At 45.3% G+C, this 20,923-nt stretch overlaps 1 protein-coding gene across 1 annotated transcript in view; it reads right to left on the bottom strand.

The window, feature by feature from the left end:
• Nucleotides 1-20,923, bottom strand: part of PCSK5 (proprotein convertase subtilisin/kexin type 5) — a 525,106-nt gene that overhangs the window by 297,211 nt on the left and 206,972 nt on the right. Inside the window, exon 14 of the mRNA XM_045288529.1 lies at nt 10,707-10,919. Coding sequence (XP_045144464.1) covers nt 10,707-10,919 — 213 coding nt within the window. The remainder of the gene's footprint in view (nt 1-10,706; nt 10,920-20,923) is intronic.

Here is a 20,923-nt window from a genome sequence, read left to right as displayed (position 1 = left end):
AAAGCAAAGTGGATCTGACCTACGCCTTGATACCTTTAGGTGTCTCCTAGACAAGAATGCAGTGCTGGTAAGGAATACTGGATACACGATGGCCTAGCAGAAGTCAAAACAAATCCATCTGAGAACACATCCAGCCAGATAGCTTCTTTACCAGAAAGGATGCTGAGCCATTTCTTACATGATTACTGTCAGGACAGAGCGGTCCATAATCCAGGGAGAGTAGTGGGTGAGTGAAAAAGCAAACCCTCAAAGCCATGGGCTGACACAGTTGTTGCAAAATGGACTGAAAAGAACAATTGTGGGGATGACTCGAGACTGGGCATTGAGGCATAACCAACTGGAGGGTATCTAATAACAAGAAGTCTTGGTCGGTTACTAAGGCTGACATTTCAAAAGCAGCAGCGCCCCAGAAAAAAGGCCTAGTGACCTGCTACCATACATTACAGCCAGAAAAAGTAAAAACGCAAGTCTCTCCCCAGCAGTTCTACTCTGTAATAAAAGGAGCCCCAGTGACTGTGTAGACTAAACAATGGGCTGTTAACTTGAAGGTCAACCATCCAAAGACACCGGCTTCTCTTTGCGAGAAAGAGGCTGTCTGCTTCCATGAAGACTTGGCCTGGGGAGAAATAGAGAGGGCCACCGTGTGTCGGAATCCACTGGATGACGCTAGTTTTGTTTTGCTTTTTAAATGAATAGGGTGGCTGTGAATCAGAAACAACTCAAAATTGCAATCTATCTATTATTACCATAAAGAGGGCGTTAGTTGTACAGAGGTAAAATTCTTACCTTCTGTGCAATACATCTGGGTTTCATCCCTCACCAATGAACCTAACCTTATGCATTGTTCCCTCCCCCATCAGGAATGTTGCTGTTATACTAATGGGCTTCAGTGGGCCTTCTAGAACACATGAAGCAGGAAGCAAGACTTGGTTACTTCTTTCTAAAAATCACTCAATAAAACCTGTATGAACCACAATGATCTCTTATACAACTGATCGTGGAGCTAGCCCAGGGCTGGATGGCTTTGGGGGCAGCTTGAAACAGGGTGTCCAAATTGAGTCAGGGCCAACTTAATGGCAGTTCAAGCAGCAATACAGCTGGGTTATCCAAGCCAGATGAGTGAAACAAAGGAAGTAGGGGATGAGCAAAAACAAAGAACCACAAGGATCGGGTGTAAAAGGGTGAACGATGCACTATTTTATAATTATTCACTGACGGGGGTGTACAAGTCAGGAATATTGTTTCTTGAGGAAGTGGTTTTGCTAGCCATCTGCTGAATTTCCAAATCTGCTATTGTCAGGATGTCTGGGAAAATAGCAACCCTACTCTGCACCTCTCCGGATTTTCAACGATTTTGAAAGGCCCTTGCTTCGTACGAAATTAAGATTTGCAGCCTTATTTTCCAAAGCACTGGTCCACAAGGCAATTCCGGAACCTACCAAAGGCCACTTGTTTCTCGGTCGCCAAATATGCAGTTTCTCAGCAAAGGCCTTGCCTGCATTGCCTCACTTGTGTGGTGTGATCATTTGTCCAGGTTTGACTTGTTTCAATGACTCGTGCCTGGATTCTTAATGTCTTCCCATTCTACTCTCTCCAACTATTCTTCAGCTGCATCAGACACTTGCAGTGTGCAGCATCAACAAGAAGGTACGGCACTTTCGGCTATAACAAATAACCTCCTCCAGTCATTCTCAAACTGTTATGATGCTGTGGTTGTAAACAGCAGTGTGGCCTCTCCAGGACTCTAATCACCAGGTATGTGTATGTATAGGGAGCCCTGGTGGCGTATGTGGTTGCGCATTGGACTGTGTTCTGCAGGGTTGGCAGTTCAAAGCCATCGGCAGCTCCGAGGAGGAAAGAGTTGTCGGGTCCTCAATAAGATGATTAAAAAAAAAAAAAAAAGACTAGGGTTTCTACTCCTGTAAACAGTTCCTGGCTCAGGAGCCCATAGGGGTCGCTGTGAGTCTGCACTGTAGTATTGAGTAGGCAGTGAAGTAAGGTGGGGTGGAGAGATGGTGGATGGAGGAGACAGTTAAAAGGAATGAGGAGAAAAGCATCAAAAACATCCTTGTTCTACTCTCATCCTGCTTTTAAGTAGAAAGTCCAGCTTCAAGAAGCTTCTGTCAGTGGTGGAGATATTTATTTAGTATTATTATTTTATTTTTGTGTGGAACTATTTAGGTGTAAATTACCAGAAAGATTGAAGGGCAGGGTTTTCATCAAGGAAAGAAGCGATGGTATTGGAGAATTTTTATACCTATGTTTAGAAAGAAAAGGGCAAGACCACCAAGGAGCATGCGATCTTAAAGAAAAATGATGTTCTGAAAACTGGCATGGCACGGGGCAGCAACATTCATCACAACGTGTGCAAACAAGATCTGACAGCGTAATTTAAAGGAAAGTTGCACCCAGTGGCCAGCCCGCTCCACGGGGCAGGGAGTCCGACGGTGTTGGCGGCAGAGCCAGAGCAGCACAACTTCCACTTCAAAGAATGCCTTGGAATTAGTTCCCAATCCTGGAGGCACATCCTGCACATTCTTAATTCACTTCCCAAATCAGAAACAGAATCTTTCTGCACAGCACTCCTCAGATCGCTCAAGAAAATATCCTCTGTGTCCATCAGAGTAAAGGAACCAGAGATGACACAAGACCCCAAGCCAGATCAAAGCTGCCCTGATCAGCAAATTAGATTTGCAGCCTCTCGGAGGATCAGTAGCAGATGGTTTCCTGGACTGCACGCAGTTAGGGTGCCATGGGTATTTGGGGAGAACGGCTGGGTACTGCAGGTCCACTCCGACTTCCTCTGAGAAGAACCATTGCTTCTTCTCACTCTATGCTCTCATTTCCTAAAACTGCATATTTTATTATTTGAATGGGTGGGCCGCTTATTGCAGCCTGTTGATGTAACACTTGGGGGAACCTTAGTTCCGGTTAAACTTGGCCTTAAGTGACAAGCAAGTAGAGCAAGCACCCGTGTAAAGCGTTTCTTTCTCCCCCATATCAAGTGATCTGCTTGACCCTGAAGGTGCCATATTGGCTCGGATCTGTTCAGCGAACAGCTGACCGGATCTGTCCTAAACACGAGTCTAGGGTCTGTTAGGTGTTTGTTTCTGGTGCTGAGTTGGATTTGGGTCAGAAAGGTGCCAAGAATGTCGTCTGAGACACAGCTATGGGAGGCGGGCTGAAGCAAACCCCTCAATATACTTGTGATACAACGGAAGAGCCGCTTTATGAAGCACAGCACAGTCAAAGAGGACCGAGGACCAATCGTGCTCGTAGTGCCCGCCGCAGTCAACCAACCCTGACAAATCTCACCCCAAGTAGCTCACAGCATCTGGGCCTACAGTGCCCATGGGAGGCTTTGTTGACACAAGTGTGACTCAAGGGCTAGAGTCCCTTTGCTCTCGTTTTTGTATCTCCATAATGCTGGCAGAGTGGATTATGGGTTGGGCTGCTACCTGCAAGGTCAGCGGTTTGAAACCACCGCTGGCTCTGCGGGGGAGACGATGCTTTCTGCTTTCTGTTCCCATAGTGAGTTAGTCTGGGAAACACACCAGGCAGCACGACGCTGCCCTGTGGAGTTGCCCTGAGTCAGAAGCAGACGGCTCGATGGCAGTGAGCTTTGTTTGAGGAAGGTTCCGCTCGGGGTCAGGTGTGGAGGAGAGACACATTACATACTTGCTAAAGTCAGTCTCATTGGCACATGTTCTGTTCTTACGTTAAACTCTCCCAACTATTTGGAAACACTTCAAGGGCAATTCTATTTTGATGATCTAAACAAAAGTTAACAAGCAGTCTGCAAAAATCATGTATATAGGTTTGTATATCTAGAGCATTGGTTCCCTAACTTATTTGGCCTACCACTGGAACTTTGGGGGGGGGGGTCACTGAGCACCCCCTGGAGATGAACACCTTTTGTGTTATAGTCTGTGCACTCAAATCCAAACTCAATGCCATCATGCCCATGGAGGCCTCTGGGCTGGAGAAGAACTGCCTCTGGGAGGTTCTGACAGTGAAATTCTTTATGGGAGTAGAAAGTGCCACCTGCTCAGGATAAAGTGTAGGTATCTGCTTTACAACCCTCCTGGGAGCCCTGCTGGTGTACAGGTTACACTTTGGGCTGTGATCCTCATGGTCTATAGGTCGAACCATCAGCAGCTCTGTGGGAAAAAGACCAGGCTTTCTACTCCTACCAACATGGTCTCAAAAACACAGAAGTGGTTGCTATGAGTCAGCATTGAATCGATGGGGGGTGGGGTAGGCAGTATCACCCATTTGGTAAACACTGATCTGGAATCTGAAGTGCAGCTATTAGTATCCCAGCTACTACCCCCAAACCCCCTCAGTTCCATAGTCAGTTCTGACTCACAGCGACCCATAGACCAGAATGGAGCTGCCCCTTGGATTTCTGAGACTCTAATGCTACAGGAGTAGAAAGCTCATCGTTTTTCCTGCACAGAAACTGGTGGTTTTGAACTGTCGACCTTGTAGTTAGCAGCCCAACCCATAACCCACTATGCCACGAGGGCTCCTACGGCTTCTCCTAAACCCACAAACAATTTGTCATGAACGAGGCAGCATGCAAAAGTACGTGTGTGTAAAATTAAAACTTAAAGGAAGTCTGCAAGAAGTGGAGGTTCCCAGAGAGATCAACTCCTGAAGCGGCTATGTAAGAGAAAGCCCAGACTCAGGGTGTCATCAGGGGTGAGGACAAAGGCAGTAGAGCCACCAGCAGGGACGGCGGACCTGGCCACAGAGACCCTTCCTCAGGCCAAAACTAACATCAGAGCCTGCTTTGTAGGGCCAGTGTTTTCTTTGTTCTTTGAACATCCTCAGGATGTTCAAAATATGTATCAAACTCACAAATGAGCTAAACACATCTGAATTTGTTGGTGGTTTAACTAATGAAGAATAATGCCATTTTCCAAAGCAAAAGGAGGAGCAGGAGGTGACAGGGTGTGATCCCGGGCAAATGCAGACCGCATTGGAAAAGTGAGTATGGCAGTGGGGGTGACGGGATGTTCCAGCAAAAGGAGTAAGATAATTCCTCCACAGGGAGCACGGCGTTTAGGCCAGTTCTGAGCTACCCCAGGCAACAAGTCTGTTTTTGAACACAAATAAATAAAATGACATCGGGAGAGAGCTGAGTGGAGTGTGTAATTTCCTAAGCCTTGGCTCAGCGAGCACCTCCCACGAGGCAACACCATGCCCACCCCCTCCCAGTTCAGTCACTAAGACAAATTCCTTGGGAGAAGAGTCAAAGGTTGAGCTACTCCCAAAAGAAAGGTAATTAACAATAAGAGATAGTGGGAGACAGAGAAAGCTTTCTCTGTGAAACCGATCTTGGAGGAGATTTTAAGAGGTGGGTGGGATCATGGAGCTGTGCTTTGACACTCAGGAACGTCTCATGTAGTACTGCTGGGTGACACCGGTTGCTGTCTAGTATTATTCTGACCTATGTTGACCACATGTGTGTCAGGGTAGAACTGCCCTTCACGAGGTCTTCATGACCTTGGGAAACAGGTCACCGGGACTTTCTTCTAAGACACTTCTGGGTAAATTCAAAGCAGCAACTGACGCAGGCCGCCCTGGGTAACTTTGAAACACCGACCTTTGGCCAGTGGCCCAGTGCTAACCATCTGTGACAGCCGAGGACTCTAGCAAGATCCGCTGACCGCTGGCCCACTTTCTACGGTCTCTGTCCCTCCCGACAAACACGCCTCCCTTTCACTAGCCCATCAGGAGAAGGAGCTTCTTTTAAAGGAAAAGAACCACTGGGTCATCTCCAGGGGTCTAAGGAGACAGTGTGAAACCTTTATCCTACGAACGCATGGCCATCATTTTCACACACATATTTACTTATTTATTTATTAAGCCCAAACCCTGGGAAGGAACAAAACGAGGTCTTTATCCTCAGAATGTTCCCTTCTAGGGTGGAAGTCAGACAATAAATAAGAAAATTGTTAATGGCGTGTTGTTACAAGTACACAGAAGCAATATGGGGGCAGAGAGTGGTGGAGGGAGTGTTGTTATTGTAGGGATGGTGGTTAAGGAAATCCCCTCTGAAATGCAATCTGGGAAGACATAAATGAAGTGCGATTTGGCCCAACAGTGACCCTTAAAGACAGCACAGCAAGACGCTGAATGGAGTGAGAAAGACTCACTGCCCTCCAGTCAGTCCCAAGCCAGAGCCCACCCTGTAAGGCAGAGCAGAAGTGTCCCGATGGATTTCTGAGAGGATAAATCTTAACCAGAGGAGACAGCCTCATCTTTCTCCCATAGAACCTACAGTGGCTTTGAACCACTGCCTTTGTGATTAGCATCTCAATGCTTAATGAGGGAAATGAGCCAGGAGAAGTAAATGTTGGAATTTGCTGGAACAAAGGTTCTCTGGGATTGCAGGTGATATAATCAGCAAGAATTTAATAGAAAGGAGATATTTAGGTAGAGAATTCTCCATTCTCTAGTTAGTGAGAGCGTAGGTCTTTGAAAGCGGAGAAGGGCAGACGGGCATTTTCCTCCTAAGGAGTGGCAGGTGGGTTTGAGACGCCAATCTCACAGATGGCAGCTCAACGCTTATCAGAGAGTGCCACCAGGGCTGCTTTATTGGAAGGGCTACTTATGTGTGTGTATGCATATATGTATATATATGTAGTATGTTAATAATAACCATATGTAGATCACATGGGAAACAGGAGATGCATAAAAGTGCATCTAAAAGCAATTTTTCTTTCATATACCTTTATAATGATCAAATGGTTAATTAATTGCTTTTATTTAATTTATGGAAGGGTTTCTAATTGTAGTCATTTTGATATTCTGTGTGTTTTAGTTGCTGTAATAAGTTTTAAGGCCACAAGGGTTCACATTTACTAAAGATTAAATATAATATTCAGCTCCACAATTGTGGATGTCGAGGGAGGCTTGGGATGGGGGCATGGATTTATCTGAAGCTCAGACAGGGTTTTCCTGCTGCACAACAGGAAATAGTATTATGTCCAGGGCAGGGAACATTTATTTGAGAAACGGGGAACCGATTACAAGGATCTACATATAACCTTCTCCCTGGGGGATGGACAGCGGAGAAGTGGGTGAAGGGAGACATCGGGTGGTGTAAGATATGACAAAATATTTGTGATTTATAAATTATCAAGGGTTTATGGGGGAGGGGGGTGGGAGAGGGAGGGGGAAAATGTGGGGCTGATACCAAGGGCTCAAGTAGAAAGCAAATGCTTTGAGAATGATGAGGGAAACAAATGTACAAAAGTGCTTGACACAATGGAAGTATGTATCGATTGTGTTAAGAGTTGTACAAGCCCCCAATAAAATGATTTAATTATTTTTTTAAAAAGTGCTTTCCCAGAAGCACAAAGATGTTTCCTCTCGCCCTAAATCCACCGTACCTGCCTCGCCTTACACCACAGGCACTCTGTGGATGGAGAATGACAACTGGTCTCGGCTGAGAAGCCGCAAGTGACAGGAGGAAATGAATGGCCCACGGAAGAGGGCACGGGCACCCAGAGTCACAGGACGGTTCCCATAGCACTCCATCCCGGATGCCAGGACCGGGAGGTGGGCATCGGCAAGGGACACAGGCGTCTGGGTTCAAAGCCCGGTGAAGAAAAATCCCTGAGCAACGCAGGCTTATTTGTCATGCTGACGTCTAAAAGCAAAGGGGTCGGCTGGCCCATGCAAGGCTGATGCTGTTGCCACGCCTACTCATGTTCAGATTGTGAGCATGTTCACGCTCAAGGTGCTGCTCTGCATGAGTGGGGGGAACCGATTGTGGTACTGTATAGACTGGAAAAGGGAGGCGCAGCACAATGGCAAATCAATCAGCCTAACCTCCTCTGAGCCAGTGCAGACGATGAGCCAGTGCAGATACTGGCTCAGCTACACAATGGGACCCATGCCAGGCTGAGATGCTCACATAGACCAGGTACCGTGCCAAAGATAGAAAACTCACAAGACCCAGGGAAACAAGGTAGTTCTGTTGAGCGTCCTCTCACAGGTGTTACTGTAATCACCTGGCACTAGCTCTGGGGGTGCAGTGGTTGTGAGTCTGGCTGCCATCCACAAAGTTAGCAGTTCAAAATCACCAGCAGCTATTTGGGAAAAAGACGAGTTTTTCAATACTCATGTAAAGAGTTAAAAAGAATTACAGCCTTGGAAACTAATCGGGGCAGTTCTATCCTGTCTGGACAAACAACATTAACATTGAGCTGTGATGCCCTATAGCCTACTACAGAATGGATCAATTGGTTTGTTCGATTGATTGATAACCCTAACTGTCCACTCTGTCACAGTTGTTCGGCGTTCAGGGTGGTGTAAATGGTTAGCACGTGTGGCTGTTTGGTGGTTTCAGGCCACCATAGATGCCTTCGAGAAAGGTGTGGGGATCTGCTTTTAAACAAGCAGCCACTGTTAACCCTACGGAGCACAGCTCTACACTGCCAAGGCTGGAGTCACCTTGGGTTGGAGTTGATCAATGGACACTGATGAGCAGATGGGGCTGTTTGGTGGGAGATAGATTCTGCCCTGTGTCCCTTCTGGCTCTTCCTTCAGTCCTGGCTTCCCCCACCTAGCTGGATCTGCCCTTCCTGGGAAAAGCACATGGCCTCTCTGTAGCAATCGGTCCATAGGAAATAACAGGACTCAAAAGGCAAGATGACTTTGAAGCAATGCACGTTTGCCTTCAGATGTCTTATAAGATCCAGACTCCAGAGATGTAAAGAGGAGTGATCTTATGCCAGAGTTTTCAACAGGAATTCCCTGATGTAGAACTGTCAAGAGCCACGCAGGATTAGAGGGCATTAACCAGGAACCAGCCCTAGGGAGACAAGGTCTTCCAAAAAGCCATGGGGACATCCCTAGGTTATAACAGTCCCATAATGAGGATAAAGGATCACAAGAGCATCATTTCCTCTCCGAGAGTCATAAAATTGCAAAACTTGCTGATCATTGTATTTATTGCTTTTTGGACTCTACTTCATATAAAAATATGCTTAATGATAAATGATAGAGGGTATATACAGGCTGGTACTTGTGCATGTGTGTGTGTGTGTGTGTGTATAAATAATGAATATACCCAGTTATTGTGGAGAGATTAAGGAAAGGAGGAAGAGGAAGGGACATTCACATGAGCAGGTAGCTTTCACTTGAAGTCAGTCTTTAAAGTGTAATTAAAGGTGATCATAGAGGCTGAAAAATCAAACAAGAATTGTATAAAACTCAGGAGTCAAGAACGGAATAGAATGGATGTGGATCAGGACTGTATGACGCAAGTAGTGTCTGGTGTCCTGAATTTCTACCACCAAAGAGGGGTCAGATGTGCCAGCAGAGTGAACCAAGTCGATAGAAACCTGCAGTACCTAAACCCAGGGTCTGTGCCCAACGCTAAAGGATGTCCGGACAAGCTGAGCTCACCTGAGAAAGGCAGGTCTTGTGTCGGCAGCACAGTGCAGGGTCGCCCGAATGCAAGACTGTGCCGGGACCTGTGTGCACTTGTAACAGATTTCCTGGTGATCTCTGTAATAACTCCCTGAGTTACCTGTGACTAAACGTCTCCATTTTCCATGTCGGAACACAGATAAAAAGCAAGCTGCCCAGTGCTCCTGGGTCAGCAGAGCCCACACAGAGAGAAATCTCACAGGCTCATTTCTGCAATCTGAGCTGAGAAGCCTCTTGATGTTTGTCTAGAAAGAGGGCGTATAGGTCAGAGATGGGTCAAACGTCTGCCTCTGATTCTACCACCTTGGCGCTGCTGTATTAGAAAGGCACTGGTCTGCACAGGATTGATGAGTGGCTTGAGCAGTCTAACTAGAATAATTGGAGCTTCCCAGAAGGAGCCCTGCTCTCGCAGTGGGTTAGCTGTTGGGCTGCTCACCACTATGCTAGCAGTTGAGACCTACCAACGCTCCATGGGAGAAAAAGGGGGCTTTTTGCTCCTGTAAAGAATCTCACAGTCCTATAAGGGCTGCTGTGTGTCAGAATCGACTACATGGCAGTGAGTTAGCCTGTTTTTGTTTTGTAACCAAAAAATCAGTCATTTGAACCCACTCCCTGCTCTGCAGGAGAAAGCTGTGGACGTCCATTTCCAAGAAGTTTCCAAACTCAATGCCAAAGAGTTGATTCTGACAGAAAAGGTCCTTTTATAGAGTTTCTGAGGCTGTAAGTCTTTAGGGGAGGAGAAGAGCATCCTATTTCTCCCATAGAGCAGCTGGTAGATTTGAACCATTGACCCCGTTCTGTCGCAGTGCAAGGCTTACCCAACAGTACCGCCATGTGGGGCAGTTCTACTCTGTCCTATACGCTGGCGATGAGTCAGAAATGACGAGTGGACAGTGGTGGGATTATCTACACAACACCTGTTTTTCTGTTCTTCTGTTCTTCGGAAGCTGTATTCAGAACCCAGAGGACTGAGGACTGCGTAGGGCAAGTCAGAGGTAGGCTTTAGAAACCCATCTGATTATAATCATTTGTCTTCAATCAAACAGCTTAATCATGTCCACGGCAACATTGAACGTTGGAATGCAATGACCTGGGCAAGCATTTTAGTATGAACTGATTACAGAAATGGATTCAATATTCCAACGAGGTGTGCGGGGTAATTTCCATGCATTATGGGTCACATGATCATTCTTACATGGCATCTCAAAATTACGGCTAAAGAAGTAGGTGGTGTCAGGGAGGGGATTGGCACGTACTATTTTCTTATCGTAGGACTCTCCACTGCTGTAGGTTGTGGCTAGGGTGGAAGAGCACTCCTCCAAGTACCATGGCTTCTTCCCGCTCTCCGCAGTGCTGCTGATGGAGATGGTGTAGATGCTGTTGGTGTAGCCATCGCAGGAGCAGTGGTCCTTGCTCCTCCCGCCGTTTCCGGAGGCCCACACAAAAACGGAGCCGAGGCCTCTCCGCCCCTGTTCACAAATGGAAGACATTAAGTGAGCGCGGGGAAGCACAGGAGCCCAGCTTCTGGGTGCAGTTAAGAGCAAAGTCAACAGGGCAACACCATATGTTAGTCGCAGGGGAGTGGCAACATTTAAAGGATGTGCTGGATTTCAGGTGCTGTGGGGGGCCAGGGGAGCTGCTTTGGGGAATGAAAAGAAAGCATTCCTTTCACAGGATTGAATCACAGAAGTAACCGTGAGCATCAATGATTGGGCTGAGTACCACGGCTCCACCAACAATGGTTTTCCTGGTGTCGTGATTTTTAGGCCCACTCCTGGGGTAATTTGAGGCGCTGACTCAGAACACTGCATTGGACAGACCACATCAGCTCTAGCTTCTTAGATATGGTGTTCCACTCTAGGTTCAGCTATTAAGTTATACTGTTTTATTCACTAATCATCCTAGCTTTAAATAGGAGAAAAATTCAGATCCACACATTACAGGTTAAGACAAAAAAATGTGAGAAGTATTTAAAAAAAGAATTTAGGAAAAGGCAAACTGGATATGATCCCAGGGTGGCAAGTTAAACGCTGAGATGTGAACCATAAAGTCAGTGGTTCGAACCCACCACTCACTCTGCAGCCGTTAAAAGATTTAAAAGTTTGTAAATCCAAAGGGGCAGACAGCTCTTCTTTGCCCTATAGGATCACTTTGAGCTAGAGTGGCTTAAGCAGCTGAGGATTGGATTCTGTGTGGCACAGGATTCCGTGTGGCACAGGATTCCGTGTGGCACAGGATTCCGTGTGGCACAGGAGGCTAGGCAGTACCCGCCGAGATGACAAGCTGATGCTGCAGAATGAGAGCACAGCTCGATAAGAAGGAAAAATAAAAAAGAAAATGGAAAAGGCACACAGATGGGAGGCATGACGGTGATTCACAGTGCCAAAAATGAACCTTCTGTCTAAAGGCCATACCTCCCCGAAAGCAATCGATGTTGTCTGAGCTCAGATGCTAAGCACGCTTGGGCCTGGTTAGTAATGAGATGGGAGGAAAAGGTAAGAGTGTATAGCAATTTTCATAAATATTTTGAAGCTCTCCATTTTTCTCCTTCAAATCATGCAGGAAACTCTTCAGAACATCTCTGAATATACAGAAGTCAACGGATAATTCATGTTTACAAGGTGAGGTCGTCTCCAAGCTTGTTTATAAGAAAAGTTCCAACTCTTCTTTTAAAAGTTTCTGTGCACAGTGGGAGACGTTGTGCCATCCTGTAACAAGACTGGGCCATTTTTATTTTAATCAAGGAATTTTAACTCTGATAGGCCCATTTCCGGCTTGAGGACATTTGAATGTCTACTTATTGTACCAAACTCACTACCAGTCAGGTGATTAGGACTCCCATGGACCCTGTAGGACAAAGAGGAACCTCTCCGTGTGGGTTTCTGAGGCTGCATATCTTACTGGGAGCAGAAAGCCTCATCTTTCCCTTGCAGAGCAGCCAGGGGGCTCGAACAGCTGACTTTGTGGTTAGCAGTCAAACACATAACACACTCTATGCCATCAGGGTTCCTTATTTATTGTACAGTAACTTCTATTTTGGGCCCCTCTTTAAGATAACACATTGGAACTGCTCGCTATTTAGTTCCTAATATAGGTGAAGTGATACTTGGGGGAAATTCCAAATTCATGTAATTTTCAATGTTCAAATATACTTTTGAATCAAAGGACACCTTGTGGAGTATAACTTGACCTAAACATTTAGTACCACAGAAACTACTTAATAAAGCCCATCAGCACTTCCTCTACTTCAGGCTAACACTATATTAATATATCCCGTGAACAGAGTAAAGAGTGGCAAATGACATTTGAGTAGTTATATGTCGGGATACTAACTACCACGTCAGTAGTTCAAAGCCACCAACTGCCCCATGGGGAAAAATGAGGTTTTCTACTCCTGTAGAGAGTTACGGTCTCAGAAACCCACAGGGGCAGTTCCACCCTGCCCTAGGGGGTCACCATGAGTCAAAATTAACTCGATGGCAGGGCATTTCATTTGGTTTAGACCATGTACCGAGCAGCATTATTCTGAATTGTTTTTGTAAATCCCAATGAATTATTTCAATGCAGTATGAGATTGGTACTATGTTAAGCCCATTCTTCAGATGAGGATTTTAGGTACAGAAGTTAAAACAATGCTGCTAGAGGTTCACAGCTAGTAATTGATGGAATTAAAGTTTAAACAATAACTTTATATAACAAGAAAGTTAGACTGATATTAGTTTATCATAGTTACTCAATATTACTTGGCATCCACCATAAACTGGGAATAAGGACTCATCTCCACTTTATATATGAAGAACAAGTGGTACGGGAATTACAGATTTAGGCTGCAACCACAGTTAGTGAAAAACAGACATGGGTGCAAACTGAGTACAACCTTCCAGACCTGTCTCTCCCGTGCATATTGGGGACACCTGAGGAATGTGAGTGATGTTACCAGAAATAGTAAGATGGCAAGATCAAGTGTACTTGAGAAATCAAGAGTTAAACAAAATTATACAAGCTTCCTTATTGCAGAAATTCCCAGTCATTAAATAGGTGAATTTTCATTGCAAACTTTTGAAGGGGACACAGTCTAAAGTAGACTGTGTGGCACAGTCTGACATCTTCTTCAATCAGTACATAACTCTTCTTTCATAATGCTATGAGATGGAATCACATTCTTTATGATGAAAACTGGTAGCTAACAAAACAGAAATTTATAATCTATCAAAGGGGTCATGAGGTTTGGGGGTAGGGGGGGAGAAGAGGAGCTGATGTTGAGGGCTCAATAGAAAGTAACTGTCTAGAAAAGAATGAGAGCAACATGTGTACAAATCTTCCTGAAACAATTGATGTTGGATTGTAATAGGCATTGTAAGAGCTCTCAATAAAATGACTTTAAAAAACCTCAAAGATAAGTAAAAGACCCTCTTGCAATCGTAAAATAAAGAACAAAAAACAAAGCAGCCCACAAAATTAATAAAGCAAACTGACTCTTTGATCTTGGAGGCGAGGTGCTCAGAACAAAACGAGAGGATGAGTCAAAGGGAAGGGCATTGCCGAGAATAATTACAGGTGTATCCCTGACGAGGGTACCATGGGAGAACTAGAAGCCATACTGGGGGGGTATCCAGGCCAAAGACGTCACTTTGCATTTAAGGATGTAAAGTCAGTCAGTGATGACTGACCTCCTTCTCCCTTCCAGGCCCTCATGTCCCAGGCTTTAGGAGGAAGAAAGGTAGCAGAACGATCTTCAGAATTTTTGGAAGAAACTAAAGAAACTGAAATACCCGTGATAAACCCTCTCTGACCTTGAATTTTACGGCTGAACGGAACATAGCTTACTTTTGTCCTTCAACGTGTAAAGCAGAAAACATGGACTGAGAAAACTTTATGGAGAGAAAGGGAGAAGAACTCTTGGATTGCCACTGTTGCTAGACATCTGGGCCTAGTTTAGCATCCTGCAACATCCCATGAAAACATTCATGAAAATATTTTAACCGTTACAAGCTAAGCATCTTCTCCAAGTCTTTGAAATTAGGAAGAATTACAGTTACCTCCCAGTGGGTTCAAAGAGCTCTGGGGTAACTGTGGATTAGGCATTGAGCTGCTAACCACAAGGAAGAGTTTTAAAACCATCAGCCACTTCATGGGAAAGATGAGTCTATCTGATCCTGTCAAGGTGTATAGTCTCAGAAACCCTATATTGGGTCACTATGCGTTGGAATGGAGTCGTTGGCAGTGATTCCACAATGTCACATCTGTCACTTGGACAGACTGGGTGGCTTATCTGTAACTGTCATTCTGGAACACAGGTCAAAAGACAAGCAGGGTCACTTCTGAGAGAGAAATGTCAGCAGCGATTCCAAATTCAGCACAGAGGAAGGAGGTCTGGGCACAGGATTGGACAAAGTCGCATTGTGTTGTCTGCAAAGTTGCCAGTGTTAGCTGAAAAGCAAGTATCTACCTGCATTTGCACGCAACCTTTGATCTACTCACCCACCCATGGGTAGGGATGGCCAGATTGCCACGACTGGCTCTTGCCGATACAACATAGAGAGAACACATCAGTGCTAGAGAAAAGGGAAGAAGATTGTACGTCACTGCCAACACCTGCCTTTTCACAGAAGTCAGACGCGGAGGGTCTGTGCTACAGACTGGTGACACTGGAGCCTACCTGGACAGTCAACAGAACACAGGAGATAGCAAGAAACACTTGTAGTGCTGAAATACCATCTCACCAGAACCAGAAACCAATGTCAAAGTCGGCATTTTATGGTTTCATTTATGTAATCGTATAGACTTGTTTGTGGAACAAGGGATGTCATTGCTAATGTCTTTGGCTCTTGGCTGAAAGCAGAGAACACCAAAAAGATGCTTACTTGTGTTTTCTTGACTGAGCTAAGGCATTCAACTATGTGGGTCATAACAAACTATGGGTAGCATTGAGAAGAATGGGAATCCCAGAACCCTTCATTGTGCCCACACAGAATCTTTACATGGACCAAGAGGCAGTTGTTTGAACAGAACAATGTACATGCTGAGCCAACGAGAAGCTAGACACAGGAAGAAAATCCTGGCATCAGGATGGGAGACCGGTTCATGAACAACCTATAGTGTCGGGGTGTCCCTGTGTATGCTCTGGGACCTCAGTGTCAGGGAGCCCATTCTAGGGGACACCTTTCTCTCTATCTGCTGAGATGGGAGGCATTTGTTTCTCACGAGACTGACCCTCTCTCTTCTCTCATCTCTCACTCACGTATTTAATCTCTTAAGTATCTCAAAAGTGATTTACTTAAGGCATACTGTTAGTATCTGTTGGATGAAGCCTCTTTTGATCTTAAAGTAAAAGAAACTCTCTTCTGAGCCTTGGCCTTGGGTTTTTAAGTAGAGCACTAAATATACTTGTTTCTGCTTATATAAATAACACACAATCATTTATGCATGGTATAAAACTGAACATCTTTTATAATTTTACAAAGCAGAATACTAATTTCGGTATCAAGGACCCCAGGGGCACCCTGGGTTAAGGGTTGAACTGCTAACAGCAAGATTGACAGGTCATGCTGCTGTGAGGGAGAGAGATGAGGCTACCTGCTCAGGTAAAGGTTTATGTTCCTGGAAACCAAGAGGAGCCATTCGGTGCTGCTTTCAGGGTCCCCGTGCACTGGAATGCCCTTGATCTCAATGTGTCATGTGCATCTTACAGAGGAACCGACTGCAGCTAGAAATGATCCTCAGTGCCAGACCCTAAGATGAAATCCTCCTCAAGCACAAGTCTGAGCTCGCACCCTGCAGCGGGCTGCGTTTTGTTAAAAGAGGCTAGTGGTGGCTGTCCTGTTTTCAACGAACTCTCCCGCGTCTCCACAGAAAGGTCTCAGTGCAGACAATCCGAGCCCTCACCAGGCATGGCAGTAGAAGTGGAAATGGTATGGACTGGAAGGCATTGTTGCCTTCTCTTGAACAGTTACTTATCAGGGGTAGGGCACAAGTTCTGACCTGCGGTTTCCCTTGAGAACCTTAACCAGAGCGGTCTCCTTCACAAGTTTTGACCACAAATGTTTCTAGGCCGCAGCACCCACAGATGACACCTATATTGGAGAAACTGGACGGTCCTTTGCGGACCCACTGCGTTGAGAGGACAGTGGACTGCTGTTGGCCTGCCTGTGTTCCTCCCACACAGAGGTGACGTTCAAACTTAGTCTCAATGCCAAACAGATTCCTCGAGGAGAACATGCAGATGGAATCATTCTTACAATTGGGCAGGGTGAAAGGAAGCCAGGCCCCGGCCTGAGAGTTGGTCATGGGACACACCAATCCAGGTTGCCCTTTAGGGAGGAAGAAGTTCACGAGAATTCACACTGTGACTAGTGTCTCTTCCTCTCACCTCTTGCCAGTGTGTCCCCATTGGCCAAGTTGTACCAGATGACAGATGTCCTGGCAGCCCACAGATAAAGGTCACACAGGGCGGTGTCCCTGAGCGTGGTGAACAGAGAAGCCATCGGGAGGGTCAAATAAACACGAGGCAGTGCCGTGCTTCAGGTGAGAGGATGAGCAAAGGGCGAGACTACAGAACAGGCAGGGGCTGCTAGCAGTCTATGCAGGAGGCAATCTGAATGTGTGCATCCGTGTATGCTTTATGATTAAAGTCCCAGAAATAAATAGATGGAATCTGTGGATTGAGAAATGCCATAGACAGATGCCCAAGATCCACCGGGGTTAATCTGAAACAATTAGCAATTCGGGGACTTATATCCAAATACTGTGTGGGTAACAAAATCGGGACACAGAGAATGACGCTGTGAAGTCAGGTATAGCGAGAAGGGGAAGAAGAGGTGGTGAGAGTGTTATCGAGAGAAAAAATCTGGAGAAACCTATTTTCTGAGAGTGTAAGAAATAAAGACACTTACTGGTTTGGGTAAAGTGTTGTAATTGCAATTGCTTCAATAATAAATAGAACTTTAGATGAAGTAGGGGAGGGGGCTAACCTCAAACTTAATTGAGTTCAAAAGTTAAAAGTAAATTTAGGGGGAAATGTCTTGTGAAATTCACACAGGACAAACTCCAAATAGTCTCTTTCACTGTATGTATAAATGTGCATGCATTTCTTAAAAGGTATGCCCCATAGAAGTCAATTTATAAAACACCGTAAGCTTGTGATTAAGGGACCGAAAGGTATTGGTTTTTTTCGTTGTTTAAAAGGTCAGAAAAGGTCATTGGCAAGCCAATTATATTGTACATCCCAAGCCAGGATTTGAGAGTTATAGAGTTTAGTGGAGTTTCATTTCTTTAAAATGTTATGATATTTTTTAAGCTAATGCAGTTAAGATTTTATTTGGTATTTTAATATCACTTTCTTCTGCTTAGGAAGTATTCTTTAAGGAGTATAAATAAGTGACAAGAGAGTTCTAGCAATCCAAAAGTAAGAAAAAGATAATAACATCTCTTGAATATCAGCGAGCACTGTGCTCGGTACATATACACCCAAGAGGCCTTTGAATCATTCACAGAAAAATTCCATTGTCTTTTCTTTCCATTTTCCATAATAATTTTTTTCAAAACACCCTTGTAGAAAACAAAGCTAGGTTGTATTCATTTTTACAGATTGGGAAGCTGAGTCTCCTAACATGAAGGACATGGTCTGGATCATGGAACGAGCTGGCAGTGTAGGTATGAGGTGGAGACACCCCAAGTCTAAACAGAATCTTTGTTATTGGCACGTGTTGACCGGAAAACCACAGACCCAACCAGGAGTTGTTAACTGGACTCCCGGTCAGGACGACTTCTTGTGTGCTGGGGTACGGCTGTGCTCCAGCGGGCTTGCAAGGGTTGTGGTTTGAGAGGCAGAGCCTGCCTTGTGAGGTGCCCCTGGGTGTACTTGAAGCTCCACCGTTAACCATTTGTCCCATGGCCATGCCATGAGGATGTCCACACTAAAATGACAATCAACTGGCCTTAGGATGAAGAACTTTTATACACTTGTGATGTCTTCCAAGCCCAGTCTGACTGCCCCCGGCAACAAGCCCTCACACAGCCCTGGCCCTCTTCTCAGCAAGGGAAGACACAGTGCTCTCTGAAAGCCCCTCCAAAGGGGGTTCCCGGATACGGGGCTTCAGGCTGCGATTGCCGAGCATGGGAAGGGACAAGGGTACTCACTTCCGCTTGGGAGCTGCCAGATGAAGGCAACATTGCTCAGCTTTTTAAAATGTAAGGACATTCTCACTAGCATTTCTAAGATAAATCTTGTTCCTTAAAGGAATGAGCAAGGCTAAGTGAAAGAAGAAGTCTGGCCTAGAGACACAACATGCCAGGGAATTAAAAGTGTTCATGGAAAAATGGCATTAAATGATCATGGAATTTTCCTAATCACTGTTGTACTTACATAAAATGTTTAGTCCAGAGTTCTAAAATACTGCTTCTATAAGAAACACTTTATAAATTGTGAATGCTTTTTGTGACCAGGACAAATGATTCAGACAAAAGGAAAGCAGCTTCAAGGTGACACTGCAGAAGAAGTAAAAAGAAAGTCTGAAAATGACATTGAGTCAGGAGCGGGAGGCCACACTGGCTCCTGAAGAGGTTTCAGGGTGACCTTGGAAAGCTGCACTGAGAGGGAATGAGGCTGCGGTGCACAGAGGATAAGATGTCTCTGACTAGCTTCCTGACCCAGAGTAGATGCATAGCTCTCTATCAAATCGCAAGCAAGGCTTGCAAAGCTGATGGTGCCCAGCTATTGCAAGATAACGTGTCTAGAGTCTTAAAAGCTTGAAGTTAAACAAGCGGCCATCTAGTAGGGATGCAACAAAGCCCACATGTAATAAGCATCCCAGCCTGTGCAATTATGAGGTGGTGAAGGGATAGGTAATGGGAGGTCAAAAATAAGCAACCGAATCAATGTGAAGGAGCGTGGTTGTAGTGGAGACCCAAAACCCATCTGTTAGATAACTGGACAGTCCCTCTCAGAAGGGTCACATGGAAGGGATGATAGATCCAGGATCAGGTACAGCACTGATGAAACACATAACAATCTTCTTGTTCTTTAAATTCTCCTCCACTTATTTATTATGGTTTCAGTACTACCTCATTAGCCTTGTTAGACTTGCATATGGTCATTGATAAAATTAAGACTATTTGATGCCAGCACAGTTCATAATTGCAAGGAGCTGGAAACAACCCAAATTTCCATCAACAGGAAGTGAAAGGAAATAACAGGAGGCAAAGGACATTTATAGAGGCCTAAATACAGGCATGTACATATGTAAAATATATATATAACAAGAGGGGAATAGAACTATGTACTCATGTCTATATGTTAAGAATCAAGGTAGCAGATGGATATTGGGCCTCGACTCAAGTACTCCCTCAACACAAGAACACTTTGTTGAATAATCCAGCATTCTGTGATGCTCACCTTCCCGATACGATCGCTGAAGACAAAATGGGTGCATAAACAAATGTGGTGATAAAAGCTGATGGTGCCCGGCTATCAAAAGATATAGAATTTAGGGTCTTAAAGGCTTGAAGATAAACAAGCGGCCATCTAGCTGAGAAGCAACAAAGCCCACATGGAAGAAGCACACCAGCCTGTGTGATCATGAGGTGTTGATGGGATCTGGTATCAGGCATCTAAGATCCAAAGCAAAACCATACCCAAGGTGAATGGGGGTGGGTGGGTACATGGAGTGGAGACCCAATGCCCATCTGTAGACAACTGGACATCCCCTCACAGAGGGGTCGCAGGGAAGAGATGAGCCAGTCAGGGGCAGTATAGCACCGATGAAACACACAACTTTGCTCCCCCCACTATCATGACCTCAATGCTACCTTAAAAATTGGATTAGATCAGAGTATGCACAGTGCTACAGATGAGAGTTCGCAACACAGGGAATCCAGGATAGATAAGGCCCTCAGGGCCAACAAGGAGAGTAGAGATACAGGAGGATTAGGGGAGGGTGGGGAGAGGAAGGGAGAATGGATCACAAGGATCAACAGGTAACCCCCTCCCAGGGGGATGAATAATAGAAAAGTGGGTGAGGGGGATGAGGTAAAATATGGAAAAAATAATCTATAACCTATCAAGGGTTTGGGAGGGAGGGAGGGAGGGAGGGGGAAGATATGGGGAACTCATATCAGGGTTCAACTTGGAAGAGAATGCTAAGAAAATGATGATGGCAGCATATGTACACATGTGCCCGACACACTGGATGAATATACGGATTATGATGAGATGTAAGAACCCCCAATAAAAGTATTAAAAAAAAAGATTGTTCGATGCTTGAAAGCCAACATAGGTACCCACCTATGTTGTAACAGGAAAAAGTAAAAGGAGCAACGGTTTCCTGAAGGGATGCGAAGGGGGAGCCGATAGCAATGATGACTGTGTAACCCACTGTAGGGGAGCGGGCAACCAAATTGTAGGTGAATGGAGATATTAGATAGTGTAAAACGGCACACACACACACACACACACACACACACACACACACACACA

This window comes from Echinops telfairi, unplaced genomic scaffold, assembly GCF_000313985.2.
Source record: "Echinops telfairi isolate 266 unplaced genomic scaffold, ASM31398v2 ScPeMD7_22;HRSCAF=79, whole genome shotgun sequence".
Taxonomy (NCBI): Eukaryota; Metazoa; Chordata; class Mammalia; order Afrosoricida; family Tenrecidae; genus Echinops; species Echinops telfairi.
Note: the sequence above shows the minus strand (reverse complement) of the source record. Positions and strands in the feature narration are given on the sequence as shown.